The sequence below is a fragment of the Salmo salar genome, chromosome ssa13 (genome assembly GCF_905237065.1).
Source record: "Salmo salar chromosome ssa13, Ssal_v3.1, whole genome shotgun sequence".
Lineage (NCBI taxonomy): Eukaryota > Metazoa > Chordata > Actinopteri > Salmoniformes > Salmonidae > Salmo > Salmo salar.
In genome coordinates this window covers 90,821,872-90,849,406 of record NC_059454.1, presented here as the reverse complement: position 1 = coordinate 90,849,406, position 27,535 = coordinate 90,821,872, and the positions used below count along the sequence as shown (strand labels likewise).

General features: G+C 41.9%; 2 protein-coding genes across 6 annotated transcripts in view; both read left to right on the top strand.

The window, feature by feature from the left end:
• LOC106568232 (calcium-binding protein 1) overlaps positions 1–14,731 on the top strand; it is a 34,344-nt gene extending 19,613 nt beyond the window's left edge. The window contains exons 1-9 of one of the 3 annotated variants that reach the window (XM_014138392.2): positions 1,191–1,875; positions 7,000–7,164; positions 7,350–7,355; positions 8,084–8,114; positions 8,874–9,017; positions 9,553–9,662; positions 9,965–10,039; positions 10,172–10,244; positions 13,422–14,731. In XM_014138392.2, coding sequence (XP_013993867.1) covers positions 1,738–1,875; positions 7,000–7,164; positions 7,350–7,355; positions 8,084–8,114; positions 8,874–9,017; positions 9,553–9,662; positions 9,965–10,039; positions 10,172–10,244; positions 13,422–13,447 — 768 coding nt within the window. In that variant the 5' untranslated portion in view covers positions 1,191–1,737 and the 3' untranslated portion in view covers positions 13,448–14,731. Of the gene's footprint in view, positions 1–1,190; positions 1,876–6,999; positions 7,165–7,349; positions 7,356–8,083; positions 8,115–8,873; positions 9,018–9,552; positions 9,663–9,964; positions 10,040–10,171; positions 10,245–13,421 lie in introns of those variants that run through there. The other 2 variants (XM_014138389.2, XM_014138391.2) reach the window with 2 other exon arrangements.
• Positions 14,732–15,746: 1,015 nt separating this feature from the next.
• LOC106568233 (glycerol-3-phosphate acyltransferase 4) lies at positions 15,747–26,796 on the top strand. 3 transcript variants are annotated; one of them, XM_014138395.2, is made up of 13 exons: positions 15,747–15,870; positions 16,667–17,222; positions 21,253–21,322; positions 21,433–21,727; positions 21,945–22,019; positions 22,125–22,214; positions 24,249–24,342; positions 24,519–24,634; positions 25,015–25,070; positions 25,231–25,316; positions 25,407–25,535; positions 25,728–25,807; positions 25,982–26,796. In XM_014138395.2, the coding sequence occupies exons 2-13, from the start codon at positions 17,058–17,060 to the stop codon at positions 26,232–26,234; spliced, it is 1,509 nt and encodes a 502-aa protein (XP_013993870.1). In that variant the 5' UTR covers positions 15,747–15,870; positions 16,667–17,057; the 3' UTR covers positions 26,235–26,796. The 3 variants fall into 3 exon arrangements, with proteins under 3 accessions (XP_013993870.1, XP_013993871.1, XP_045548363.1); XM_014138396.2 differs by lacking the exon at positions 15,747–15,870 and adding an exon at positions 15,895–16,204; XM_045692407.1 differs by lacking the exon at positions 15,747–15,870 and having other exon boundaries at positions 16,232–17,222.
• Positions 26,797–27,535: the final 739 nt, after the last annotated feature.

Below are 27,535 nucleotides of genomic sequence, written 5' to 3'. Positions count from 1 at the left end.
TCTCCCAACTCATTTAGCTCACTAGATGGCACTGGATCAAATGGGATTATCTTTGACCTCAAATCTTCATTAAACTGCAAAAGCAATTATTAACATCACATTTCCTCTTAGAATTAGTGGCATGTCTCTCCCGTGGCAAACGGTATGTGTCTGCATGTGTGTGAATGTGTGTATGGAAATACTAATGCATGCTTTCCTTTGTGTGCTGACTGTGCCTTGTTATGAAAGGAACATATAGAGGGATGTTGTATGGATGAGTGTATATCAGGAGGTGAACACAGTGAGCATTATTGTTTATGTGAATCGGCACATAAACAGGTTTGTGTGTGTGTGTGTGTGTGTGTGTGTGTGTGTGTGTGTGTGTGTGTGTGTGTGTGTGTGTGTGTGTGTGTGTGTGTGTGTGTGTTGTGTCTGTGCACACACTGGGCTGACATTATGAGAGCCAACGGTTCCTGTGTCTGATTTCTGATGTGTTCTGATGTGTTCTGATGTTCACAATGAGCCTCCGGTGAGAGGCTGGATGAATCATCAGGAGTAGAACAGAGAGGCAGACAGAGAATAAATGAATAAAAGAGGTAGATGATAGACGAGAGAAAGGACCTTGGTGTGTAACTATGGGAAACGATTGACCAGTGGCAGCCACTGCAGGTGATTGCAGAGATTGCTATCAGCATACATGTGGTGCTTATTGCCTAAACGCTCAGAGCCCCGTAGATATATAACAAGTGTGCAGTGATTTGTGGTGTGTGTTGTACATGTATGCATGCGTGTGTGTGTGTGTGTGGTCCATCATCCACATGCCTTTTATGTTCAATTCTTGTGTATTTTGTAGAGCTTTGATCTCAATACTGTCCCTTCTAGCTTAAAATTACTTTGTGAGGAACGTACTCTTCTGTGTGTGTGCATACGTGTGTAAGAGAAAGCGGGAGAGAGAAGAGGGAAGAGAGAGGAGGGAAGAGAGAAGGGGAGAGAGAGGAGGGAAGAGAGAGGGGGAGAGAGAGGAGGGGAGAGAGGGGGGAAAGAGAAGGGGGGAGAGAGAGGAGGGGAGAGAGAAGGGGAGAGAGAGGAGGGAGAGAGAGGGGGTAGAGAGAGGGGGAGAGGGGAAATAGGGGAAAGAGGGAGGGAAAAAGAGAGGGGGAAGAGAGAGAGAGGGTGTGTTATATTTTTAGCTCCACATCTGTGAGTGTGTTTAATCGAGTGTATGCGCGTGTGTGTGTTTGGATTAGTGTCTCCAGTATCTTGCTCGGGGGAAGGTAATATGCTTGTCCGAACAAGCTTCTTTGTCACTCTCTCTCTTTGCAGAGATGGTTTGAAACTGTGGAACAGAGTGAGGGAGAGAGACGAGAGAGGGAGGGAGAAAAAGAGAGAGAGAGGCTAAGGGAGAGAGAGGATGGTGAGCTAATGAATAAGCAATCTTGCATTTTCTACTTTGAGCGCTTGCATCTTGCTAAGACACGCATGCCTGCCTCCTCTCCCTCTCATGTCTTTGTCTCTCTGATCTTTCATTCTTTGTTGTATTTCTTTGCTTTCCTCCATTTCAGTTTCCCTCCCCTCTTCCCTCTCTCACCGTGACTCCCAGTGTCCTTCCCTCTAGGTCTTCTGTGGATCTTGTGCAACCTCACTCTCCCGCTCTTTCTTTCTCTCTGTGTGTCTCCCTCTCCCCCTAAATTCCCTTTTGTCTTAGTTTGTGACCCACTGAACCCCCTTTCTCTTTATCCCATGCATGCATAGAAACACATGCACATGCAAACACATACGCATACACATGCACACACACCACACAGACATACTAACACAGACACGGTTAGAGACACAACACACATCGAGAGGGACTTTACCATGGGGAACTCAGTCAAATCTCACTTCTCCAAGAAGGTAAGGTTTTGTGTACTGTGTTCTGGCTGTGGACCACCTGAACCCCTGACTGTCTGTGGTGCATGTCTGTCTCACTATCTGTCCTTAACTTGACTGGAGGCTATTGGACCACACTGGACATGGATCTTTTTTGTATTGACTGTGGGGCATCTCTGTCAGTCTTCTGGTCTGAGGAGCTGTGCTCTCGCTGTTACAGACTAGTTGTGAATATTAGAGGAGACAGGACAACCTACTGTCTCATGCTATTGTCTCATCCACCCCACTGAACTTCAGGGACTAAAATAGTCAGCTGACCAGTGTAGAATACTGACTGTGAAGCTTGAAATATTTTGTGGACAGGACGACGATAGTATAGTTGTACATGGACTATATGAACTCTACCACGCATTAGGACTATATTGTGACTGTTTTTACATATTTATTTGTCATAGATGTAAATATAACAGTTGTGCTGGAGTGACTGTGTGGGAGTCCTTAGTGTAGTAGACAGTGTCTTGTGTTGTTCTTGAACCCGCTAGCTGGGATGAGTGGTGTCAATGAGCAGGCTCCTGTCATGATCAACCACACGAGTCAAAGCATCACCACTTCACCTCTTCAGAGGGGATTAAGTGGCGCAGACAAACCAACAGGTGGCGCTATAGTCTTGAACCCTGCCTGCAGGAGCATGATGGATTTTAGTCTGATCTTAACAGACGCCTTGTGTTCGCACTACGCAGGTTGATTCCAACCAGTTGATGTTCATTGTACAATAAATGGACTATAGAATGGATATATTGGACTTATCGTGAAGGGATTTTTACATGATCTGCCAGTAGTATATGATTAGTCCATGTACAACAATAATTCAGTGATTTAACAGAAGGATCAACAATGACAGCCATAGCTCTTTAGCTATCTAGTAACTGCACAGTAAAGACAGGATTTCATGTTCAGTGGGAGCATTGCTTCACCACACATCAGTGAGATTCATCCCCTTCAGCAGCTGTACATCCTTGAGCGTGTACAGTACAATATGACAAGCAACTGTTGACGCCATCTGGTAGCTAGGGAAGTTACTGCTTGACTGCTTCTCACATTAGAATATTGTTTTAGCTGTCATTTCAATGTAATCAATTTTTTTAAACATATGTCTCCACATTAGTAGTGACACACTGGACCTTCAGATATTCAGCACTGCTTCGTGCATCACCTGCTGATGTGGTGCACTGCACTGTAGCAGGGCAGGAGCTGGCGCTGGAAATGCCACTAACAGATGGAGTGTGAAGGTCATGTACATTGGAGGTGGAGGGCAAATGCAGTGTGTGTGTGTGTGTGTGTGTGTGTGTGTGTGTGTGTGTGTGTGTGTGTGTGTGGGGGGGTCTGGAAAGTGGGCAGGGATAGATGGGGAGAATCTCAAATGCATACTCCTCGTGTCCTCCCTCCTCGCCTCATTCTCAAAACCCATTGGATGAGAAAGCCAGAGGTTTCTCCCCTCTTACTTTCTCTTCCAATGGGTTTTGAGAAGGAGACGAGGTGAGAGGATGCGAGGAGTATGCAATTAGGATTCTCCCATAAAGAGCTCTCTAGCTGAAGAGAAAGGTAATTTTGGGGGAAAACAAACAATGGAAGGAGATAGGTGACTCACCACCTGGATTTGGTCTTATGAAGCAAAATTAGAATTTCTGTTTTTTACGTTGGATAAAAGTAGAGACTCAGAGCTACAAAATGGTATATCATACACTGCATTTGAGGAACAATGGGAAAATAATTCTGCTTTGAAAGTTGATAAACTTGTAAACTCACTTTTGAGAAAATGACATTTTAGTGTTTCAGTGAGAGAGCTCTTCTTTGTCTACACCCATTTAGCATTGTTCACACCCTCTTAAGCTTTAGCCCCACCCATCTCGTTGCATTCAGAGCGCGTGCTTGATGCTCTGGCTGATGTGTTTTCCTTCTGGATGACATGAAAATAGCCTAACCAGCTCTGCTTACAACAATTTCATTGTTTTTTTGCAGACGTTTACTGACACTGGCCATAGTCAATGGGTGTTGTACACTTTATCTTAAGACATGTAGCTAGCTACCTAGGTAAACAAGGAACCTAGCTAGGTAAACAACATGTAAGATCACGTTAGCTTATGAGCCAGCCACCAAACGTTAGCTAGGGAGCCAGGCAGCTAACACTAGCTAACAGTACACTTTAGCTTGAAATGAAACCACTTTCTGTCAAAATTAGAAAAGTGTAATATCTGAAAATGTAGCTAGCTAGACTATTTTACCCGTATACGTCATCATGCATGATGGACGCGTCTCCCTGTCACCGATCCATACCACAAATGTCCTTAGTTTGAAGACGTAATCTGGAAACAGGTGTTTTCCCATCTCTTTAGCTATCATACTCTATTTCAAAACTCGATCCTCCAGAAAGTGAAGAACAACACTTATGCAGCTACATTTAAATAAAAAAAGCTGCGTTCAAAAGGATTACCAACACAGACTGACCAGCTCAAATAGATTAAAGCCTTCATTGAACTAATTTTTAACTAGGCAAGTCAGTTAAGAACAAATTCATACGCCTCGTTTCCTGAATCGGTTCACATTAGAGGCATGTCATATAGAGATACAGTACCAGTCAAAAGTTTGGACACACCTACTCATTCAAGGGTTTTACTTTATTTGTACTATTTTATACATTGTAAAATAATTGTCAAGACATCAAAACTATGAAATAACACATATGGAATCATGTAGTAACCCAAAAATTGTTTAACACATGAAAATATATTTTAGATTTTAGATAATTGAAAGTAGCCACCCGTTGCCTTGATGACAGCTTTGCACACTCTCTCTTTTCACATTTGTCCTCAAAGATCAACTGACAGCATTTTAGCAACATTAAATCTTATTAAAATCTGTTCATATAAACCCCCAGTAAGAATATGACACTTTATTATTTTTTTTACATTATCTGACAGGCGACCACTTAGATATGGCCATTTTCACATTTTCATAAATTCTTAGAATGTTTGGGAATGACATAAAATACAGCGTTTGTGAAAATTCTATAGCAATATAGAGTGGGGAAGCAGACGTAAGTTTGGACAATTAATAGACAGTGCAGTAAATAAAATAGAATAAAAACTTCTGTCTTGTCCAGGACCGGGCTACTGTAGGCAAATAAGCCATTTGTCACACAGGCCTGCCATCATTCACTTTGAACTGGACAGTGTGTTTACAGGAAGTTGCAACAGCAAGACTTTAGACCTGTAGAACACAATCGCCAAATGCCACAAAATACACCTGAATGGATTTCTGCAAATATCTAAATACCACGGGAGTCGTCTTACATTTGGGAACTTTACAGTTCTTTTGATCAAACAACATGAAAAGGTAGGCTATCTCTCCCTCAGTTATGCACATCAACAAGATGAACAACTAATGCTAGCCAGAGCAAGACGAGATAAAATCTAACGAAGGAACATTTTATAAACCCTATCAAACTTTTCAGCTAGTTGGCCTTCAAAATTGCACTGATAAACGATGGGGAATTGTAGTCTTCTGCAGCTTTTCTGCCAATACATGCTTGTCCCAACCAAGCACCCAAGCTTACTGGCTAAAGATGGTTAGCTTGCTAGCTAGCTACTTACAGACACAAATGAGAGAACACCTCACACTGACCATTTTTCTCACCCTAGCAGAGTTGGTTAGGCTGTTTACATGTTATCTATAGCGTTTACTATTACTTTTTTTGCCTACGTTTACTGACACCGATCATATTCAATAGGTGTTGCGCGTATGTAAATTCATCAGTTATTCTGGGCTCTGGCACTCAGATGAGAGTGCTCTGAAATTGGAGTAGCTAGCCAGAGGGAATTTGCAAATGCAAGAGATATGCTAACTGGATAACAGTTGTTCAAATTCTTGCTAGCTAACCAAATGACATTCCCAGCCTTTGTTACATTTGTTCGTTTTTACCAAATTATTGAGACATTGAAACTGAAACAGTGCATCCCGAATGGAGGCAGCAAACAATGTACCAACCTGATAGCAATATTGTTCAGACTACCAAGAAATGTATTGGTGAATTATATGAATCATACATTAAACTGCATCCATCTATTCTGCCAACAATGTTGTCAGTTCCACTTTAAGTTGACTGCTCAGTGTTCCATGTATAGTGACACTTTCTGTCATAAGCCAGTCAGCATTCTAGTCTCTTACCACAGCTCCTCTCTGTCCACTGATGTCACTTTTCTCTTTGTCTGTCATTACACTGCAGAAAGGTTGGCCCTTATTTTTTTTACTTTTAAAGATTTCTTATGGTGGCCGATGTTCCCTTCCTATTTAATTAACCTGCTCTGTCTGTAATTAGGTCTGTGCGTTGTGTGGTCTGTCACTGACCCCGGGTCCACAGACAAATGAGTCATTGTAATGTAATGGCTGGAAGGATTTCCTTCTTTCCATCATTGGGACAATGGTTAATTGGAATGAGCACGAAGCCATCCGTCTCTTTTATATGTGTGTGGCTTTCTTGTCGTGAATAAAACCCTGTATTTAAATGGTATTTAGACAAAATGATGGATTGAGAACCTTACATTTTTAACCAATAATGAGTGTGATCATTGTCTGGGTACCTTACACAGGGATCATTGTGCCACTATTACACTGTGCATATGTCAAAAGCAGAATGGTTTGCAGATATTTGTTTGGGTCTTCCTGCGTGCCCACTCTTGGATTGTGCTGATTGCCTTAGTTAGCTGTTGTGTCCCTTTGATTATCTAACCCTAGCAGTGTGCTGAGTCAAATCAGTGTCCTCAGCTGTACGGAGACATCTTTGGGATGGGTGGCATTAATTGCCCTGTTCACTGAACCCAATCGCTGACTGTGTTCCTTCCACATGACTGACACCTTAACTAGCCCCATTACTATCCTGACCTCTGACCTCACTCACAGGGACTAACAGACATGTTCTCAGCCTCTCCACCACCACCTCCACTTCCGTCCACCCACCCTCATACCAGCTAGCCCCTTGTTGTTGACTGACTCCATGTTGTCAATCCACAAGCTGAGTCACAGTCTGTATACCTGTCTCTGCCCCTGCGCCTCTATCTCCTGGCCCCACACCCTGGATATCTGTGACCCCAGGACCAGAAGAAGAACTACAGAGCAGTGCAGTCCTGTGAGGAGGGGACTGGGGGGGCCTATCTTGAGCCACTAGTGGCTATGGCTCAGAACGGAGGCAACATGCACAACATACTGGGGCCTGCCTGCATCTTTCTACGCAAGGGCTTCGCTGAGAGCCGGCAGGCTGTACGTAAGTCCAGACACAAACAGACACATGCCCATAATGCATGCAGAGACACATTTACAGTTTCTAGCTACACGTAAGAAAACAAACATTTTCATACAAACTTACACCCAATCATACAGACATTTTGTCTTTGTCTGCTTCTTTTTCACCCACGTTGACCAATACACTCCTTATGGACTCAAAGAAGAAGGTAATGGACTCAAAATATCTGCAGTAACCTACATATAGAATGCTTGTCAGTTGGTGTGAAAATGAGCGCGTGCGACTGTGTGTGAGTGTTAGCACTCACTGCCATTTGTGCCACTCTGATAGAATGTAAGTGGTTGTGTTCCATGTTGTATTACCTTGACGGAATGTTAGACTGATTACTAAAGTCTGTGGAGCAGCAACAGGGTCATCTGTCTTCATCTGTCTCAGTCTCACTGTGATCAGTAGACTCAGTAGCAAGGCATTGTCATTAAGTGAAGATGTGCACTGACCTCTCCTTGGTAGACTGGCACCGTTCATAGCCTGTCATGATGATGTGTTCTGTTCTGTGATGCTATTAGGGGATGCAGGGGTGGGGTCGAGCTAATTCAAAGGCTAGATGTTAAACTTAAGAGAGAACAAATGGAACTCCTTCACCCTATGTTCCCCCAGGACTCACCACCAACCCTCAAAGTTGGCATGCACCTCTCAGCTAAGTAGATAGGCTACTCAAGCATCAAACAAATGTTCTAAACTAAGTTGCATTTGGGTTCATCATTACATGATTTAACACACAAAAAAACTGTGATTGCACATGTAACAAAAGTACTCTAAGATGTATTACGATTGTTAAGTTGATGATATCTCACACAAGAGTTTTGTAATTTCCTGAGACATCACTTGTAGAATGCCACTTGATGGATCCTAACCCTGACTTGTGATTCTTTACAGGATAGAGAGCTGAGGCCGGAGGAGATGGATGGTAAGTTTCATTATACAGGAGCAAACAGTATGAATTACAATGAGCTTTCAGATTGTGTATTGGACTGTAGCATTCCCAGGGGAGAACAACTGCCCCCTCTCATTGAAGCCACCGAAGTCCAAGGCTGACTACGGTACTGCAGGCAAGGTTAGATCCCTCATTATAGTGAATGGAAAAATGGCCAAGCTTCGTGTCATACACCAGATGTAGGTCCTTGAACCAATTATTTATAAATTGCACACAGAAGTGATAAGGATATTTTAGTGGCTAATGGCAGCCTGCAGTAACCCAGTCGGCCTTCAACTGCGTTGCTCAATGAGACGGGGCAGCACTGAGCTAACCTGCAACGTCACTTCCTTGAGTAGCTCAAACTGCTCATGTTGTGTCTCCATGAGACGCCATCTTAACTGACTCCAGTTGGCTTCAATGCGCTATTGAGTCTTCACATAGGAATGAATGGTGTCACGTGATCAATGGCTTTGTACATTCATATATATACAGTCATTGAGCAGTCCTCACTGGTTTAGATCCATACAAACAAAGGATCTGCCTGACTTTGGTAAAATCTCATTCTCGTGTTGAGTGCCTTTGGAATATTTTCAGCCTGCGGACTGTTTCAAGCTTACCTCTCACTCTCCCTCTTATGTTTATTATAACACCACACTCATTGTAGTAGTTAAAATAATAAGCCAACTGATGTTTTTTATAATGTGATTAAAAAGCACAATTGATCTTTCACACTATGCTTTCCTCTCTCAGAGTTGCGCGAGGCTTTTAAAGAGTTTGACAAAGACAAAGATGGCTTCATTGGCTGTAAAGACCTAGGCAACTGCATGAGAACCATGGGCTACATGCCTACTGAGATGGAGCTGATAGAACTGAGTCAGCAGATCAACATGAACTGTGAGTAACCGTACGTACGGTATGTGTGTCTATAAACGGGAGCATTATGGGAGGTCCTGCGTTCCTTTTTTCTATGCTCTTGCATTTTCCTCTATCCTTTTTTCTTTTGTTACACTCTCATATTATGTCCTTTCTTCCTTCTTTCTCTCTATCTCTAATTCATGCTCTATGAACCCCCGTCCCCCGTCCCCTTCCACTAACACACACTAAAAGACACTTGCACACACCATTACACACAGAGGCTCTGAACATTCAAGGTCCAATACCTCTGATGTAGATCCCTTTAACAATTAACCCCGAAAAGAACATAACATTCGCTTCTATAAATACTATCTGGGCTTGGAGAAAATTGATGACTGAATATGATGTAGACACGACAGTAGCTTAAATTTTGCCAGTCTTTTCTCTCTCTCCCCTCTTTCAAGGCTGCGTATTTCTGTCATTGTACAAATGTCCCTGTAGATGTATTCTTGCGACATGTTTTGTGAATTTACATCTGACATCCTTCAACCTACGTTTATTCTTCATCACACAGTGGGAGGACATGTGGACTTTGAGGACTTTGTGGAGTTGATGGGGCCCAAACTTCTGGCTGAAACAGCAGATATGATCGGGGTCAAGGAGCTAAGGGATGCTTTCAAAGAGGTGAGGAGAAGAGATTGAGAGAGAGAGGAGTGGTATGGAATGGAAAAATAGTGAGGAGAACTTCTTTTTTTTACATATAAATGAGATAATAGAGAAAGAAAGAACAAAATCCGAAGGGGATGAAAGAAAGCTAGAAAGATTTAAGCTAAAATAAATTTCATTAAGTGAGGAGAAGCATTCATGTGTATGGGGAACTCATTAGTAATATAGGAAAGACGACGGTATTGGGGAAAGAGCAGAATACAATACTGCATGATTAACTAGTTCATTATTCATTATTCTATTCTCTCCTTCTCTCTCAGTTTGACACAAATGGTGATGGCCAGATCAGCACATCGGAACTCAGAGAAGCAATGAAGAAACTTTTAGGTCAACAGGTAAGAAAAGTGGTCCTTCTGTTTGAGTTTTTCTATCTTTCACTCAACCCGTCCACGCATCTGTCTGATCATGTCTCACTGTAGCCTACATTTGAGTAGTGCTTTTTCTCGGTTCTTTCCCTGTTCTACTAGGTTGGTCATAGAGACCTAGAGGACATCCTACGGGACATTGACCTGAATGGAGACGGCCATGTAGACTTTGAAGGTGAGCTACAGTATCTCAGTAGGTTCTAAGACACCTCTTTGTAGGATGTTATTTGACAGGTATTACAGTGCATTCGGAAAGTATTCAGACCCCTTGACTTTTTCCAAATATTTGTTACGTTACAGCCTTATTCTAAAATGGATTAAATCGTTTTTTCGCCCTCATCAATCTACACACAATACCCCATAATGACAAAGCAAAAACAGGTTTTTGGAAATTTTTGCTAATTTATAAAAAATACAAAGCTCTGTCAGGTTAGATGGGGAGCGTCATTGCACAGCTATTTTCAGGTCTCCAGAGATGTTCAATCGGGTTCAAGTCTGGGCTCTGACTGGGCCACTCAAGGACTTTCAGAGACTTGTCTTGAAGCCACTCCTGCATTGTCTTGGCTGTGTGCTTCGTGTCGTTGTCCTGTTGGAAGGTGAACCTTCACACCAGTCTGAGGTCCTGAGCGCTCTGGAGCAGGTTTTCCTCAAGGATCTCTCTGTAATTTGCTCCGTTCATCTTTCCCTCGATCCTGTCTAGTCTTACAGTCCCTGCCGCTGAATAATATCACCACAGCATGAGGCTGCCACCACCAGGCTTCAGCGTAGGGATGGTGCCAGGTTTCCTCCAGACGTGATGCTTGGCATTCAGGCCAAAGAGTTCAATCTTGGTTTCATCAGACCAGATAATCTTGTTTCTCATGGTCTGAGAGTCATTCGGTACCTTTTGGCAAACTCCAAGCGGGCTGTCATGTTCCTTTTACTGAGGAGTGGCTTCCGTCTGGCCACTCTACCATAAAAGCCTGATTGGCGGAGTGCTGTAGAGATGGTTGTCCTTCTGAAAGGTTATCCCATCTCCACAGAGGAACTCTGGACCTCTGTCAGAGTGACCATCGGGTTCTTGGTCACCTCCCTAACCAAGACCCTTCTCCCCAGATTGCTCAATTTGGCCGGGTGGCCAGCTCTAGGAAGAGTCTTGGTGGTTCCAAACTTCTTCCATTTAAGAATGATGGAGTGTGTTCTTGGGGACCTTCAATGTTTTGGTACCCTTCCCCAGATCTGTGCTTCGACACAATCCTGTCTCGGAGCTCTACAGACAATTCCTTCGACCGCATGGCTTAGTTTTTGCTCTTTTTTCTCTGACATGCACTGTCAACTGTGGGACCTTATATAGACAGGTGTGTGCCTTTCCAAATCATGTCCAATCAATTGAATTTACCACAGGCGGACTCCAATCAAGTTGTAGAAACATCTCAAGGATGATCAATGGAAACAGTATGCAGCTGAGTTCTATTTCAAGTTTCATAGCAAAGGGTCTGAATAATTTAGCAAATAAGGTATTTATGTTTTTATTTTTTTTATACATTTGAAAGCATTTCTAAAAATCTATTTTTTGCATTGTCATTATGCGGTATTATGTGTAGATTGATGAGGAAAAATGTAATTTAATCAATTTTGGAACAAGGCTGTAATGTAACAAAATGTGGAGGGGTCTGAATACTTTCCGAAATCACTGTATGTTCATTATTATTTCATTGTATGATATTGCAGCGCTTGACAAATCCCTGTCATGGTCCACTGTTCATATCAGGGGAGAACGACAGCCCCCTCTCATTGAAGCCATAGAAGTTCAACGCCCACTGCGGTATTGCAGTTAGCAGAAAACAGAATGCCCCACTATACTGTAGTATATGGAAAAATGGCAATCTTCATGGTCAAACTTTGTGTAAATAACAAACAAAAAAATCGAAGACAATCATGATACCAGTAATTGCTTCTAATACACCAGATGTAGGTCCTTGAACAAATTATTTTCAAATCGCACACAGAAGGATAATTTAGTTGCTAATGGCAGCCTGCAGTACCCGGTCAGCCTTCAATTTGAGTTAACCAATGAGATGGGGCAGCACTGAGCTAGCCTGCAACGTCACTTCCTGGAGTTGCTCAAACTGCACATGTTATGTCTTCATGATATGCCATCTAAACCTTCATTTGGCTTCAATGCGCTATTGAGTGTTCACATAGGAATGAATGGTGTCACATGATTGATGGCTTTGTCAATTCATATATACAGTCCAGAGGAGGCTGTTGGAGGAGCTATAGGAGGACAGGCTCATTGTAATGGCTAGAATGGAAAAAAGGGAATGGTAGGAAATACATCAAACAAATCCTTTTGCCAGCGCTGGTGTTGCAGACGGATATATCGGGCCGCTAATATATATATATTTTTTATTCTGATTTTTCAGGGGGTGCTGCAGCACCCTTCTGTGGCTATGCCAATAATCCCGTCACAATAATCCCGTCACACACACACATACCCAAGCACATGCATATACACACTCTCTCAGTGCCAATCCCCACAGATACAGTTTGAGGCAGGCTGATACTCTAGCATCATGCTAAGAGTGAGGTGGGAGGATGAAGGGAGTCAGGCTGTCTGTCAGATTATCTCCACACCAAAGGATTATGTCACCTCACAGATTACCAAGAGAACAAGGGAAGCATACCGCCAGTGGGACAAAAATAGCAATGTGCTGGTATTCTTACTAGAGTCATCCGTACGCTCTGCTTTCTCCAAACGTTAGATTCGCCCACACGTCTTACGCTCTAAATACATTCATATTTATAATCCACAGTGCTCATTTAGAAATAGAATCGTTGCTATGAAAATGTATTTATTTTTATTGGCTGATAGCAGCACATACAGTTCTTAAAAGCACTGTGACCTTCAGTACCATGCATTCCCTACACGTTAGGGCAGGGATCATCAACTAGATTCAGCCGCTGGACGATTTGTCTTGAGTGGATGGTCTGGGGGCCGGAACATAATTACAAATCATTTGTAGACTGCAAATTGACCGCAAGAAGCGCAAACATATATAACATTTGACTAAAACATGATCATTTCAAAAATTGCTTACATTTGTTTACGATCACATATACAGTGTCTCTCTATTATGCCTGGGAATATTTTGGAACAGATTTCCAAACTTAAAATCTCTTGGAGCTGATCTGCTGGTGTTTTACAGTCTTTTATGGGGGGGGGGGGGGGCAAATAAAATCACCCGTGGGCCAAATTCGCCAGTTGGGGATCAGGCCCTACACTTTATGTGAATCGTGTTCACTCTTTCTCTGTTGTTGTATTATTGTCTCTCGGTTTTATTAATCTCTCTCTTTTACGAATCTCCCTCAGAGTTTGTGCGCATGATGTCTCGCTGAGTTTAGGTCATGATACCTTTCCTGGTAAGAGAGGAAGAGAAGGAGAAGAAGAAGTGAAGGAGAGGCAGAGATGGCAGAGCCCTTACCGACAGACCTCTTACCTCAGACTTCTGAACTACAGAAGGAGAAAACGACATATCAACCCCGCTCTGCTACTGCCACATTTGAAGACATGCACAGAAGCTGAAGGAACAACATCAGTGATCATGATGATGCTGTTACTGCTGTCTCTAAGAGCAAAACAGAACAACAGCCAGCCTCCCACAGTTTTACATTGTACATTTCAGATATTAGAGAAAACATATCTAGGTGTTTACAGGGTCTAAAGAGCAATGTGATGTTTGAGCTACTTACACTCATTGCCATGGTTGGTTAATGCTGTAGCAAAGTAAAGGAGACACATTTACATTTTTAGCACTTTCTTTCTTCTGCCAACGTCTCCTATAACTATTCTAAAGCAGCATATTCCCTTCTGGGGCTTTGGACTCCTAAGATCAACTTTTTAATGGCAATATTATTATATCAGTGTACCAACTCTCAAAATATGTATTGTTTGTATGTGCGTTCTTGTGTGTTTTTGCACCTCAATTATCCTTTACTGTAAGATTCCATATGTCTTAAGCTACTGTACAGTTAGTGTCAAACCCATGGCATATGCTGGCTCTATCTTGAATTACATGCCATGTATTACCACGGATGCACTTTTTTAGATTTTATCATTATCAACACATATCGAGTTACATTATACGAGTTTTGAACAGATGGGTTCCTGCTTTGATAAATGGAAGATCCGTTTCATGAGAACCGAATACTCTGGGGAATGCGGTAGCAATCATAATTAATTGGTCTTCTTCTGGCCAAGCCAATACACTGTTTTTCACATTGTTTTGCATGAATACTAAGAATGCATGCTCCACTTATGATTTAACCAGACACACTGTCACTTCCCATGCAAATAAACAATGTGCACCACAAACAAACATACACACAGTATATTATTGTGGTGATCAACATAACACTGAAACCTGTGTGAGAATGTGTGTGTCTGTGTATGTTTGTGCGAGCGTGTGTGTGTGTGTGTGTGCGCGTGTGAGAGATCAGTGTGTATTTATGTACTGATGAGAGTGTTTATGTATGAGTGCTTGTGTGTTTTTTTGTGCGAGTCTCCCTTAGGCAGTCTTAATTGTGACTTTGCACGTGTCTTACTTGTGTGATTCTATGCATGCCAAATAGTAAAACAATGTGTAGCATAGTAGATGAGAATAAAGATTTTTGTTGCAAAAACACTGTGTGTGTGTGGGTGTGTGACCTCTGTCTGCATTCAGAGCAAACAGTCAGACAGGATCTGAACTAGCTGGATATACACCCATTAGCCTATAGGTTGCAAAAACCTGTCAGATCAGAAATAATATCCTTGATTAGAAAATATTTAGAGAATATGAATATGCATAGACCGACTCGAATTTCAACAGGGACAACTCCAATAAAGTGTTTTTTTCTCAAAGTTGGCGGGATGTCACGTGCATCACACTTATATCTGTACGCTCGTAACAACCTAAGCATTACAAAACTTATATTAGATCAAATAAACCTCACATATCAAAATAGCAATTCATTTTTATCTTAACTAATTTCGACACTCATTGCCCCGCCATTAAAAACTCCCTCACTTGCTTAATAATTTATTATCTGCTTGTGGGCAGATTTGTGGCGAAATAAACCTTCTCACTTCACCTCTTCTTTGCTATTAGTTAGAAAGGTAAAGGTATTTTTTGTTGGTGGAGAAAACATTTTGCAGATTTTAAGCAAATTTCTGCCATTCTACACAGTTTGGCATGGAGCTGAGAGACAATTTTACAGTTTTAATTCCTGCAATTCTATGCATTTTGCCATAGCTAATGCTATGTTCCTCTGGTCAAACATTATAACAAAACTAATTTAGTAAGCTGCTCCCAGACTGTCTAACTTTTATTTGATTGTTAGTTCTCAAATATGGTGTTATTAGAAAATATGTATAGTTACATTTCTTTTCTGCATGCTTTCTATCTGGTTTTGGTTGTTTAAATTGACACTGAAACTGCTTTTTCATCCCGAAAACGAACACTAAGAGACCTGCCTAAGAATTTTCTATACAAAAAAGTAGCTCCATATTAAAGGAATAGTTCGAGGTTTTGGCAATAAAGCCATTTATCTACTTCCCCAGAGTCGGGTGAACAGGAACACTCCTGGAATTTCTGCAGTGATCATAGACATTCAAACGAGATTGAGCCCCCCCTCCCTTCTCGGGTGCACTGCAGACCAGACTCAGATTTAAACAGAGAGGATTAGCTCGCAGTAAGAGGTCGATGATTGCAGACAGGGAGGGAGTCATGCTAATGATTGATGATGAGTTTCTCATATACGTTTCCTAATTTGCATATTTTGTGAGTATAATCGCAATAGGGTTTGGACATCATTACTGTTTGCAATTATTTGCTAGCTAGCAAGTTAGTAACTCTAGTTTAGATCCCGTGGAGTTGAGTTAATTAAGGGTGCGTTCATAATTCCCGCGGGCTATCTACTCCGGGTTCAGAGCACGCTCGTCTGAGGTTGCGTTTGTAAATTGCCTCCAGTGTGTCAGTGTGTTCTCGGTTGTTTGTAAATTCAGAGCGTTTCTCTCTCGGAGCGTTCAGAGCACACACACACTAGACGCTCTGACAGAGGAGAATGGCTGAAAACTAACGTTAGCTACATACGGAGAAGGGTTTTCAAGAGCTAGTAAGCAGCTTAGTTAGCTAACTTGCTCGCTAGCTAGTTTCAAGATTGTTATGTTAGCTAGCTAGATAGCTATTTTTTTAGATATTGTTAGCCATCTAAATGTTAACAAGTAAATCCGCTTTGTAACAATACATTCTCTGAGTTCGAACTAGTTCTGTGTGTTCTGCATCTATTGTCCAAATGGGAAAGATTAGCCACCCTGATACTTGCTAGGTAACACTACTTAGCTAGCAATTTAGTAAGCTGCTAAACAGCTGTTGCTGTGTTGTTTACAACAGCACCATATGGGACCTCTACTAGTTATGTACTGTAGCTACTGACGTTTAATAACTCTGTAAGAGTATTATAACACTGAGCTAACTGTTCGTTAACATGGCAGTTGAACATCAGTTGTGTCCCACATCTAACTATTTAACCAGCCTTCACTATACAGGATAGTTACACCAATGTGTTTTTTTCCAGGGCAGTCTCATCCCTTTTGCTAAGGAACCATAAACAACAACCTATACAAACAGACTGGTGGTTTACCATTTTTCTTTTGAAGGATGGAACAAGTTGAGGACTGAAGTTTTGGATGCTCTGACATTGCTGGATCCTTTATTATAGTCTTCATGATGAGATCTGTCTGCTCTCCTAGACATTGACTCGAGCTTCCCCAGGACCAATGTGCCCATGAAGCCCTTGTTTCAGTGCAGGCTTCAGAAGCTGAGGCTATAAAGGGACTAGAGGACTAATCTGCAGCCTTAGTCCTGGTCCTGGACTTCTCTTTAGCCCTTTATCAGTCCTCCCTGTTCCCTGCCCTATCCCCTCACCACTCCACTGCACCACAGCCCCGGCCTCACCTGTGGCCAACATGGGCTGGTTCCTCCTCCCATTTGATAACCTGCTGTGTATGGTCCTTGGCATATCCTTCACTGTGGGATTCAGCTCGCTGCTAGTCATAGTCGTGCCGGCCGTCCTTGGAGTGTCTATTGGGATCCGCAGACTGTACATGAAGAGCCTTCTCAAGGTCTTTGAGGTGAGTTCGCTTCACACTGTCACAATGGGTCCGATTCCAACTCTAGTTAAGCATGCGTAAATGGAACGTAATTCCCTTTTTTATGCACTTTTCTCTATATGCGTATTCTGACCTTGAACTTAGACACACCTATTCTCATGCTTAAGATCTAGTGAACCTACCAGTTTCAAGTGGAAAAAGCATCTTTATTTTTTCTGATAGAAATGCCACCATTCTCCATGCACTGTAATTTACAACTTGATAAGAGCTAGTTAAATGAGTAATCAGTTTGGATAAGGTAATTATAAATAGAAATAACACTTGTTTTAGATCTATTTTACCTTATAATCGCTGGAGACATGTGAAACCAGTCATATGGCAGCAAACTGAAGCATAGCAACAGATCAACTTTCCCACAGTAATGTTTATGAAATGCTGTGGCATTATACAGAGTTTAAGTTGTACAGCCTTTTAACTTGCAGGGATGGGCACTCAAATGTCTTAGTTATAGGATACCCCCGACTTTCTCTTTTTCCTATTTCTATCATGTTAAATATTAGCCACTACCAGTATCGACTGTCAGTGGGCCTAATAACCACACATATTCAACTGCCAATTTACTGTTAGTTCCCTTCAGTTGGTATAGGTTACATTATCATTCCATTTAATTACATTGTTTCGTTTACCTTCGTTTGTTTCCTCTGTAAATGCCGGCACGGCCCTGTGGTTATTGCTGAGGATCATTAGTAACAGTTGATCATATAAAAAAAAAGACATGTAGGCTAATTAAATCGTAATGGAGTGGTGCGCAGACCAAGCAGTAACAGTCTGAACCCGACGCACCGCGCAACACTTGGCCGTGTCATCACACAGTTACATGGTTAGTGCAGGTAGTAGACGAGGGTATTGTTGTAGACTGTTCTCCCTATTATAATTCTATCTACACTAATCTTCCAACATTACCAGGGGTTGAAGAACTGAATGTGGAAATTTTCTGAATGAATCAAACCACCGTTTTCGTTCTTTTGTTTGTAAAGGCTCTCCAAACCTGTTTTTTTATGATTCATAAATACTTTCCTAAACCTAAATAATCTACAAAATCTTTGTATTTTTAAATCTACCAATTGGTGCTGAAACGGAGACGAATATGCATATATTTAGATGGCTTTCTTTAATTGATTCCTAATATTCAGAACCCGTTCTCTCGATATATTCTTGTGTGTATGTAGACAAAATTCTACTTAAAAGGATGGCTTAAGATAAAAGTACTGAAAACCCTATTGAATGAAAACTCCACGAGAAAATCTGTCGGCCAGCAAATGAGAGGGTTTTCAGTAGTTTAATGAAATTTATTCAGAGCGCGCAAGAGAGTGTTATGCAACTGAATAAGGTAAGTCTGAATACCAACTACTGAGAAGTGCATAGAAAAGGCGTCAATTCCTAAGTCAGAATTGGGCCCTTAGTGAATGCCTGCTTCGAGATATTTAAAAAAACTTTGATAGGCGACTTGCATACTCAAATACAAAGTAATTGTATTCCAGTTTTAATGTATGAACTTGAACTATGCCTATATTTTGAATTAGCTTAGCAGTAAGGGGAGTTCATCTAAGGCCAGGCTCAATTTAGAATAGCTGCCCTTATTCCACCCCAGGTTGTCTGATCTGCTTTGTGGAGAGAGTAGTCACCTCAGCTTGGCTCTTTTTTTCTCCTAATGTGGTCAGTCAACTTCACTGAGAATAAATGGCATTATGGACATTGTTCTGTGGAGCAATTCATATAATTTTATTTTTCATTCACTAAAGTGAGCACGAGAGACCACTACCCTCAGTGGATTTGTCAAATTTGTCCTCTGGTCGCAGTGTGTGTGTGGTCTTTGCTTCTCCCCTACCACATGACATTTGACATCAACCTGTTGCATCTGTCAGGGGCATGTCACAGTGCCTCTGGCTGTAAGTGCTGAATTAGCCTAGCAGCATTGCACTTTCAAATTACTAGGGATTTCATATCAATATGATTATAATCTCCTACACATTCAAACAAAGGCTTGAGGTTCTTTTCAAGGAAATCATGAGTGAATTAGGCCTAGGTGTGGGGCAGCCACAGGAATTGTGGAGGAAATGGTTTAAGAAGGGATATACAGTAGAGGTCTTCACAGGTCCACCCGAACCTGAATATCCGACCCGGGACCCGAGCAGGTCCAAATTCTATGTAACCACAGCTGATAGACCCAAATAGACCTGACCACTTCTGGTTCGGGTCTGATTGTCCTCGGGTCCGTTCGGATCCTCCTTTTTTATGGGGCGGCAGGTAGCCTAGTGGTTAGAGTGTTGGGCCGAAAAGTTGCTAGATCGAATCCCAGAGCTGACAAGTGTGGTGGCTAATTTCTGCATTACCAAATGAGGAGAGTTACAAACTTCACACACAAGTCAGTTATACTTAAAACTACATATTTAATAATTAAGATGCTTTTGCAAAAGCACTTGACCTTCAATGATGCCATTGAAAAAGTGATTATACAAAAGTACAAAGATCTTTTATACCCAAGACCCACCCCTCTCAACGTACACGACGAACAACAGATCTTAGGAACAGTTCACAAAGGTTAAGTTCTGTATGAAAGATATCTATAAAACATAGCAGACAGCAACTGCTATATCAACAGTGTTCATTGTATAGACCAGTATCTGGTCCTCCTACCCCAAACTGGAACCGTCTCTCCCTGGTACCGTATAGAACAGAACCATTAGCTCATCCAATGGCATAAATCAATTGACAACTCTAGATACTCCCATCTCCAGTAAACCCCCTCTTGACTCCACTCCTGGACAAGCTCACTGAGGGGAGTGAGCCTCTAGGTCATGCACTATCCCAGGATAAGTGCAAGATCTAGAGAGAGGACATCCAATGGTCCCAGACACTGCCATACACCACCTCACAACATAGAAAAGGAGGGAGTGACTTGCGCACAGACATTGTGGAGACAAGTAATTGGTTCCCCATTAATCACGCCATCCCTTCACATGGTTTAAGAATAGGTAAAGACACATTCACATATGAAGACAATGTTTCATTCTGACTTCTCCCCTCTCTGGGCCCCAAGTGACTGAGCCCTAGCTAAGGGAAAAGTACAACTGTCAACACCAGAGTCCAAAGGGCGCCATCCTAATGACAAGTATCTCACATAAGCATATTATGCTAATAAAACATCTTACTTATCTATGTTACCCAACTAATTCTGATTCATCCGCCACACAAGATAAAAATCTGTCATTCTGTCCCTGAACAAGGCAGTTAACCCACTGTTCCTAGGCTGTCATTGTAAACAAGAATTTGTTCTTAACTGACTTGCCTAGTTAAAGGTAAAATATAAAATAAATACAAATTTAAAAATGATTGGGTTGGTTAGGGTCCTTCCGGGTCCATACCTCCTAATATACAATAACATGGAGAGGTACACTGCTCTGTAATATGTGTTCTGTGGTTATGTATATAACATGCAGTGACGTGATCTTTGCAGGTGGTACTGTTTACATTAAGGGAGCCCCAAATAGTTGAGTTGGCCAACTTGAAGTATAGCTACTGTTATTATATTGATTGCTAATTGCTGACCCATAAAATACACAGTGAACATCTTTTGCGGTCATACAGTGCTGTGGGCTGCTTTCAGTCTCTCCCTCAGGGGAAACCACATGCCCCCCAAATACTCCAGACTGCCTGTTTCATGCTTATGGGCCTGTCTAAGATATTCTCTGTGGATCTGCTTACTCAGCTCTTGACTCCTTGTCAGTTGTACCATGTGATGTAGTCTTGCTAGGCCAGGCTAACATAATCATTTATGAGATAGTCTGGTCCCCAAGACTATCTGTGATGCAACTTCAGGCTTATGAATGAAGATATCATGGCACAGAGAAATGATTGCTTCTCATCAAATGATAAGAATTATGAATATAAATGTCATAAGCTTTAGAATATGGCTTAAAAATACCTTTGGGATAGAATTCATGGCTTAAAGTTAATGTACAACTAATGTATGATACCCCCCTCTCTTTAGTGGGCTACTGTGCGGATGGAGAGAGGCGCAAAGGAGAAGAATCAACATCTTTATAAACCCTATAGTAATGGTACGACCTTTCAATGTACATCTCTCACTTATGGGAATGGCAATGTCTCTGTTGTTGCATTAACTCTGTCTCTCTTTCCATCCCTCTCCCTCCCTCCCTCTCTGTCTCAGGTATCATAGCTAAAGAGCTGTCCTCTCTGGAGCAGGAGATCCAGGAGCTCCGTGCCAGCGGCACCACTCTGAGCTCTGAGCCTGAGTTTGAGATGGCGGACATCGTGTATTTCTGCCGGCGGGGGGTGGAGAGCATCGTGGATGACGAGGTGACCAAGCGCTTTTCTGCTCAGGAGCTGGAGTCCTGGAACCTGCTGACCCGCAGCAACTTCAACGCCCGCCACATCAGCCTGCGACTCAGCGTGCTCTGGGGACTGGGTCTCTTCATCCGCTATGGCTTCCTGCTGCCACTCAGGTCAGAGGTCAAGAGTCAGTCAGCATCTAAGGCAGGAAACGTCTTTGCTAGTTATAGGCCAACAAAGAGCTGTTGTGGATGTCAAGAAGTCTACAAATTCGATTTATGAGAATTGTGTTTATTTAGCATGAAAGACCGTTTTTTTTGTGGTTTTTGCACATCACAACTTTTGTTGTAAACAGAATTTATATGTGGTGGGCTGTTTTGTGTTCTACAGGGTTACTCTGGCAGCCTCTGGTATTGGTCTGCTTGTGGTCTTGACTACCATAGTGGGCTTCATACCAAGCGGCTGGTACGTTTCCACCAACACCCTCAGAATTACCACAAACTTACAGTACCTTATCTACAAGATTTTGTGTTGGTGAAAGCCTTATTGTAAGTGTGTTGATCTCCTCAGGTTAAGGACGTACCTCAGTGAGAAGATTCATCTGATGTCTTATCGCATCTGTGTCCGATCCCTAACTGCCATCATCACCTACCACAACAGGTACTGTAGACCAACCAAATGCTCACTGGCTAGTATTCACAACATCAGCTCAGACAACAGAGACACAAACCTACTGTATTTTGTCACAGCTTTCTGCCCATTTAGTGACTCACCACCCTATCTTGTACTGAGCTCAAAGCCAGTCTTACAGTGCCTTCAGAAAGTATTCATACCCCTTGACTTATTCCATATTTTGTGTTACAGCCTGAATTCAAAATGGTTTAAATTGATTTTTTTCCTCACTCATCTACACACCATACCCCATAATGACAAAGTGAAAACATGTTTTTAGAAATGTTAGCAAATTTATTGAACATAATAAATAAATAAATAATAATTTACATAAGTATTTACACCCCAGTCAATACTTTGTAGAAGCACCTTTGGTGGCGATTATCAGCTTTGCACATATGGATTTGGGGATTTTCTCCCATTCTTCCTTGCAGATTTTCTCAAGCTCTGTTAAGTTAGATGGGGAGTGGCAGTGAACAGCAATCTTCAAATCTTTCAACAGATTTTCAATGTGATTCAGGTCTGGGCTTTAGCTGGGTCACTCAAGGACTTTCACATTCTTGTTCTAAAGCCATCCCAGTGTTACCTTGGCTGTATGCTTGGGGTCATTGTCTTGTTGGAAAGTAAATCTTCACCCCAGTCTAAGGTCTTTTGCACTCTGAAGCAGGTTCGTATCAAGGATCTGCCTGTATTTGGCTCCATTCATTGTTCCCTTTATCCTTACCAGTCTCCCAGTCCTTGCCGCTGAAAAGCATCCCCATAGCATGATGCTGCCAGCACCATGCTTCATGGTAGGGATGGTTTTAGACGGGTGATGAACTGTTCCTTGTTTTCTCCAGACATAGCACTTTGCATTCAGGCCAAAGATTTCTGTTTTTCTCATCAGACCACAGAATCTTTTGCCTTATGCTCTGAGTCTTTCATGTGCCTTTTTGCAAACTCCAGGTGTGCTGTCGTGCCTTTTTTTCAGGAGTGGCTTCTGTCTTGCCACTCTCTCATAAAGCCAAGATTGGTGAAGTGCTTTAGACACTTGTCCTTCCGGCAGGCTCTCCCATCTCAGACAAGGAACTCTGTAGTTCTGTCAGATTGGTCATTGGGTTCTTGTTCACTTCCCTGACCAAGGTCCTTCTTGCCTGGTTGCTCAGTTTGGTTGGACGGCCAGCTCTTGGCAGTCTGGGTAATGCCATATGTTTTTCAATTTCCCAATGACCACTGCTCTTGGAAACGTTCAACATTCTAGAAATTGCTTTATACCCTTCCCCAGATATATATGCCTCATCACAATTCTATCTCCGAGATCTACAGAGAGTTCCTTGGACTTCATGGTATAGTTTCTGCTCTGACATGCACTGTCAACTGTGGGACCTTATATAGACAGGTGTTTCTTTCTAAATCATGTTCAAACAATTGAATTGGCCACAGGTGGACTCCAATGTTTTTTATATATTTATTTTATTTAACATTTATTTAACTAGGCAAGTTAGTTAAGAACACATTCTTATTTACAATGACGGCCTACCGGGGAACAGTGGGTTAACTGCCTAGTTCAGGGGCAGAACGACATATTTTTACCTTGTCAGCTCGGGGATTCGATCCAGAAACCGTTTGGTTACTGACCCAACGCTGTAAACACTAGGCTGCCTGCTGCCCCAAATCAAGTTGTAGAGACATCTCAAGGATGATCAAAGGAAATTGTCAGCACCTGAGCTACATTTGGAGTGTCAAAGCAAAGGGTTGTGAAAATGTATTTCATTTTCAGTAAATTAGCAAATATGTCTGTTTTCATGTTTTCACTTTGTCATTATGGGGTATTGTGTGTAGATAGATGGGTGTGATTTAAAAAATGTAATCCAGTTGGAATTCAGGCTGTAATACAAAATGTGGAATAAGTCAAGGTGTATGAGTACTTTCTTTAGGCACTGTATGTCAATTAGGGTGGCACACACTGGTTGTTGGTAGTTTTATGAGAAAGGCGGTTTTGTTAATGTGTCTCATTCAGTCGTTTCTTTGCTCTGCCGACAGTGAGAACAAACCAAAGAATGGAGGCATCTGTGTGGCGAATCACACAACTCCCATTGACGTCATCATCCTGGCCAATGATGGCTGCTATTCTATGGTACTGTATGTAAATCCTAGTGTGTAACAGTAAGCATTGTGTGCCTGTTTAAATCTGTGTGTCTGTGTGTGTGCTAGTACGGAATATGTGGGGTGCTTGGGAGACAGATGTATAACCCATTCTTTGCCAAGATGTTTAGTTCAAGATTCCCACTCAGTCTTCACTTCCTCTCTCAGGTTGGCCAGATCCATGGTGGTTTGATCGGGGTAGTCCAGAGAGCCATGGTGAAATCCAGCCCCCACATCTGGTTTGAGAGATCTGAAGTCAAAGACCGTCACCTTGTGGCCGAAAGGTAATACTGCAGCTGCATGTTGCGGAAACCATACTTTCCTTCCGTTTCTCATTGTCAGACTTGGCGAAGGCATTAAAAAGCAGTGAATACATCCTTATAATGTGGTGAAAACAGTTATATTATTCATAGCGCTGTGACGGTCATGGAATTTTGGATGATGGTTTTTGTTGCACATTTTCTCCTCTCCTTTACTCCGGACTGCATGTGCTGCCATAGAAATATGCTTCCTAATTGTGATCATTGTCAGCTCTTCGTTCGACGGTTATTTTATTTTCATGACGGTCTTCATCCATAACCGCCGGTTATATTGTAATATGGTAATTTCCCCATCCCTAGATATTAACATGTTATTTACACTGTTCTGTATTTTCTTTTTCCAGGCTTAGCAATCATGTAGCAGACAAAACTAAACACCCCATCCTCATCTTCCCAGAGGGTTAGTATGAAAACTGACCCTTTTCTGATGGATCAAGTGCTGCTCAAATAGAAATGAGATATGGCAACTAATGAAGGCTGTAATGATGATAAAAATACACCCTATGTCGGATCTGTGTGAGTGTCACGCCGCAGCATTACACAATGTGTTTCTCACTCAGGCACCTGCATCAACAATACCTCAGTGATGATGTTCAAGAAGGGCAGCTTTGAGATAGGCTGTACTGTCTACCCTGTGGCCATTAAGGTAGTTTCTCCCTCTCTCTCTACTGCCGTTTTGTCTATAATTCTCTCTCAACCACCTAAACCCGCTCCCTTTGACCTCTCCCTGTGACAGTATGACCCTAGGTTTGGCGATGCGTTCTGGAACAGCAGTAAGTTTGGGATGGTCAACTACCTGCTGAGGATGATGAGCAGTTGGGCCATCGTCTGCAGTGTCTGGTACCTTCCACCTATGAGCAGAGAGGTGTGGCCTTTATTTTGGTTTAGCCCAGTAACATTGTTATTCTTGATTTGTATAATGCAGTTAGAAACAAGGGAATCCCCTAAGGTCTAGACCTAAATAATCCTGACAGTGATAACTCAAAAACTCCATCCTTGTATGGAGACTCAATGTTAACTGTCTGACTGAGCCATCTCTGTTGTTGTGTCTGCGTAGGAGGGAGAGGATGCAGTGCAGTTTGCCAACAGAGTAAAAGCAGCCATCGCCACGCAGGGAGGACTGGTGGACCTGCTCTGGTGAGTTTCAGTGAATACGCATCTCACACACACACACACACACACACACACACAGATTCTATCTAGCACGATTCCAAGCTGTGTGTTTATCATGGTGTGGACTTTCTTGTAAGTGTATATGTGTTGAGGGTTGTACAAAACTGCTCTTCCCTGTGTTTATCTGTCTGCTCTAAGGGATGGAGGGCTGAAACGAGGGAAGGTGAAAAATACTTTCAAAGAGGAGCAGCAGAAGCTGTACAGCAAGGTGCTGGTTGGAGACCAGGAGGACCAAGGTGAAGACAGACCACAGGAAGAAGAAGAAGAGGGGGACCAAAATGAAGACGGACCACTTGAAGATTACACACCCAGACCACTGGAAGACTGCTCTCTGAGACTACAAGAAGAAAAGGAGGAGAGAGGCTCAGAGACACCAATGAAGGACCAATGAGGGTGGGGGTTCCATTCCTACCAGGTCATTAAGTGTCAGTGGAGCCCCACTCACTGTCTTGGTGAGGCACTAGACCAGAGGATTTATTGGATTGGAAGCCTTAAAGTAATTTCAATAACAATGAACTACTCAGAGACCATGTAGTGCAACTGAACAAGTATCATTTTCTACAGGCTGTAAGCCACGTACTTTTGCGTTTGTGCTGCACTATGCACAGTCATTTTATGAATGTTAACTGTTTTAATACTGTATTTAAATATTTATCTTTAATATTTTCTTTGTATTTATGCTATTTTGACCAGTATATTTGGGTCGTTTTGGGTAGTGCAATTAGGTCCCCCACAACTTCATTAAAACAATGTATCATAAAGAGCACGTTAAACTTAATAAAATTAATTTCAGCCTGTTTTGGCCTTCCATGGTGACATCACCATACAGTAAATGAATAGACCAATAAGAAAGCCAAACCTCCTGTCAATAACAGCACATTTTTCACTTTTCCCCTCCCCACTCAGACTGCTCCCAGACGAATCCTAGCAAAATTCTTGCTTGAGAAATTGCACTTTGCTAAGAAGCTATTCTTGTTAGTTTTCAATTAAAATTGTAAAAAATAATCACATAAAGGTTATTGTTACCCAGAAATGATTTGATATTGAGATAAAAATGGCTGCATTGGACCTTTTTTAAAGTAACAGGGTTGACTTAACAGTTTGAAGTTTTCATCTTAAATCAGCCATAACTTGTGTGCAATAGGGAGGGGCAATTGAATGCACGCTTCATCCCAATTATTATTATTATTTTACATTTCTACCCGATCTATCTATGGGAAACATTCCGTTTTCCACCACACAACACCAGAAAATGACCAAAAAGCTTTTACATTATGATTTGACTTTAGATTTTCATAGTTTCTTTAGAAAAAAATATTTTATAAAAGGAATAGTTTAAATTAGAGTTCCGTTAATGTAACAGGGTGGCCGCTAAAATGAGGGACCAATTTAAGTTATTCACTTATCGCGTGAAGTAAATAATAATCTTCAGAAATGACTTTGTCAAAGCAATAGGATAACTAGGGCTTTACAATGATGGAGAAATGTTTGGGTTAAAATCCTACTAGAAGTCACGAGGGACATGTCAAAATGCAGATTTTTGGCACTTTAGCAAGTCTTTAGTCACAAAAAAATCTGTTAATGTTAAATGGCACTTTAATATAACAGGCTTTTCAATATTGGTGCACAATTACTACTTCAAATATCAAAGGGAGGCAAAAGGCACTATTCGTTGAACGATCCATTTATGCA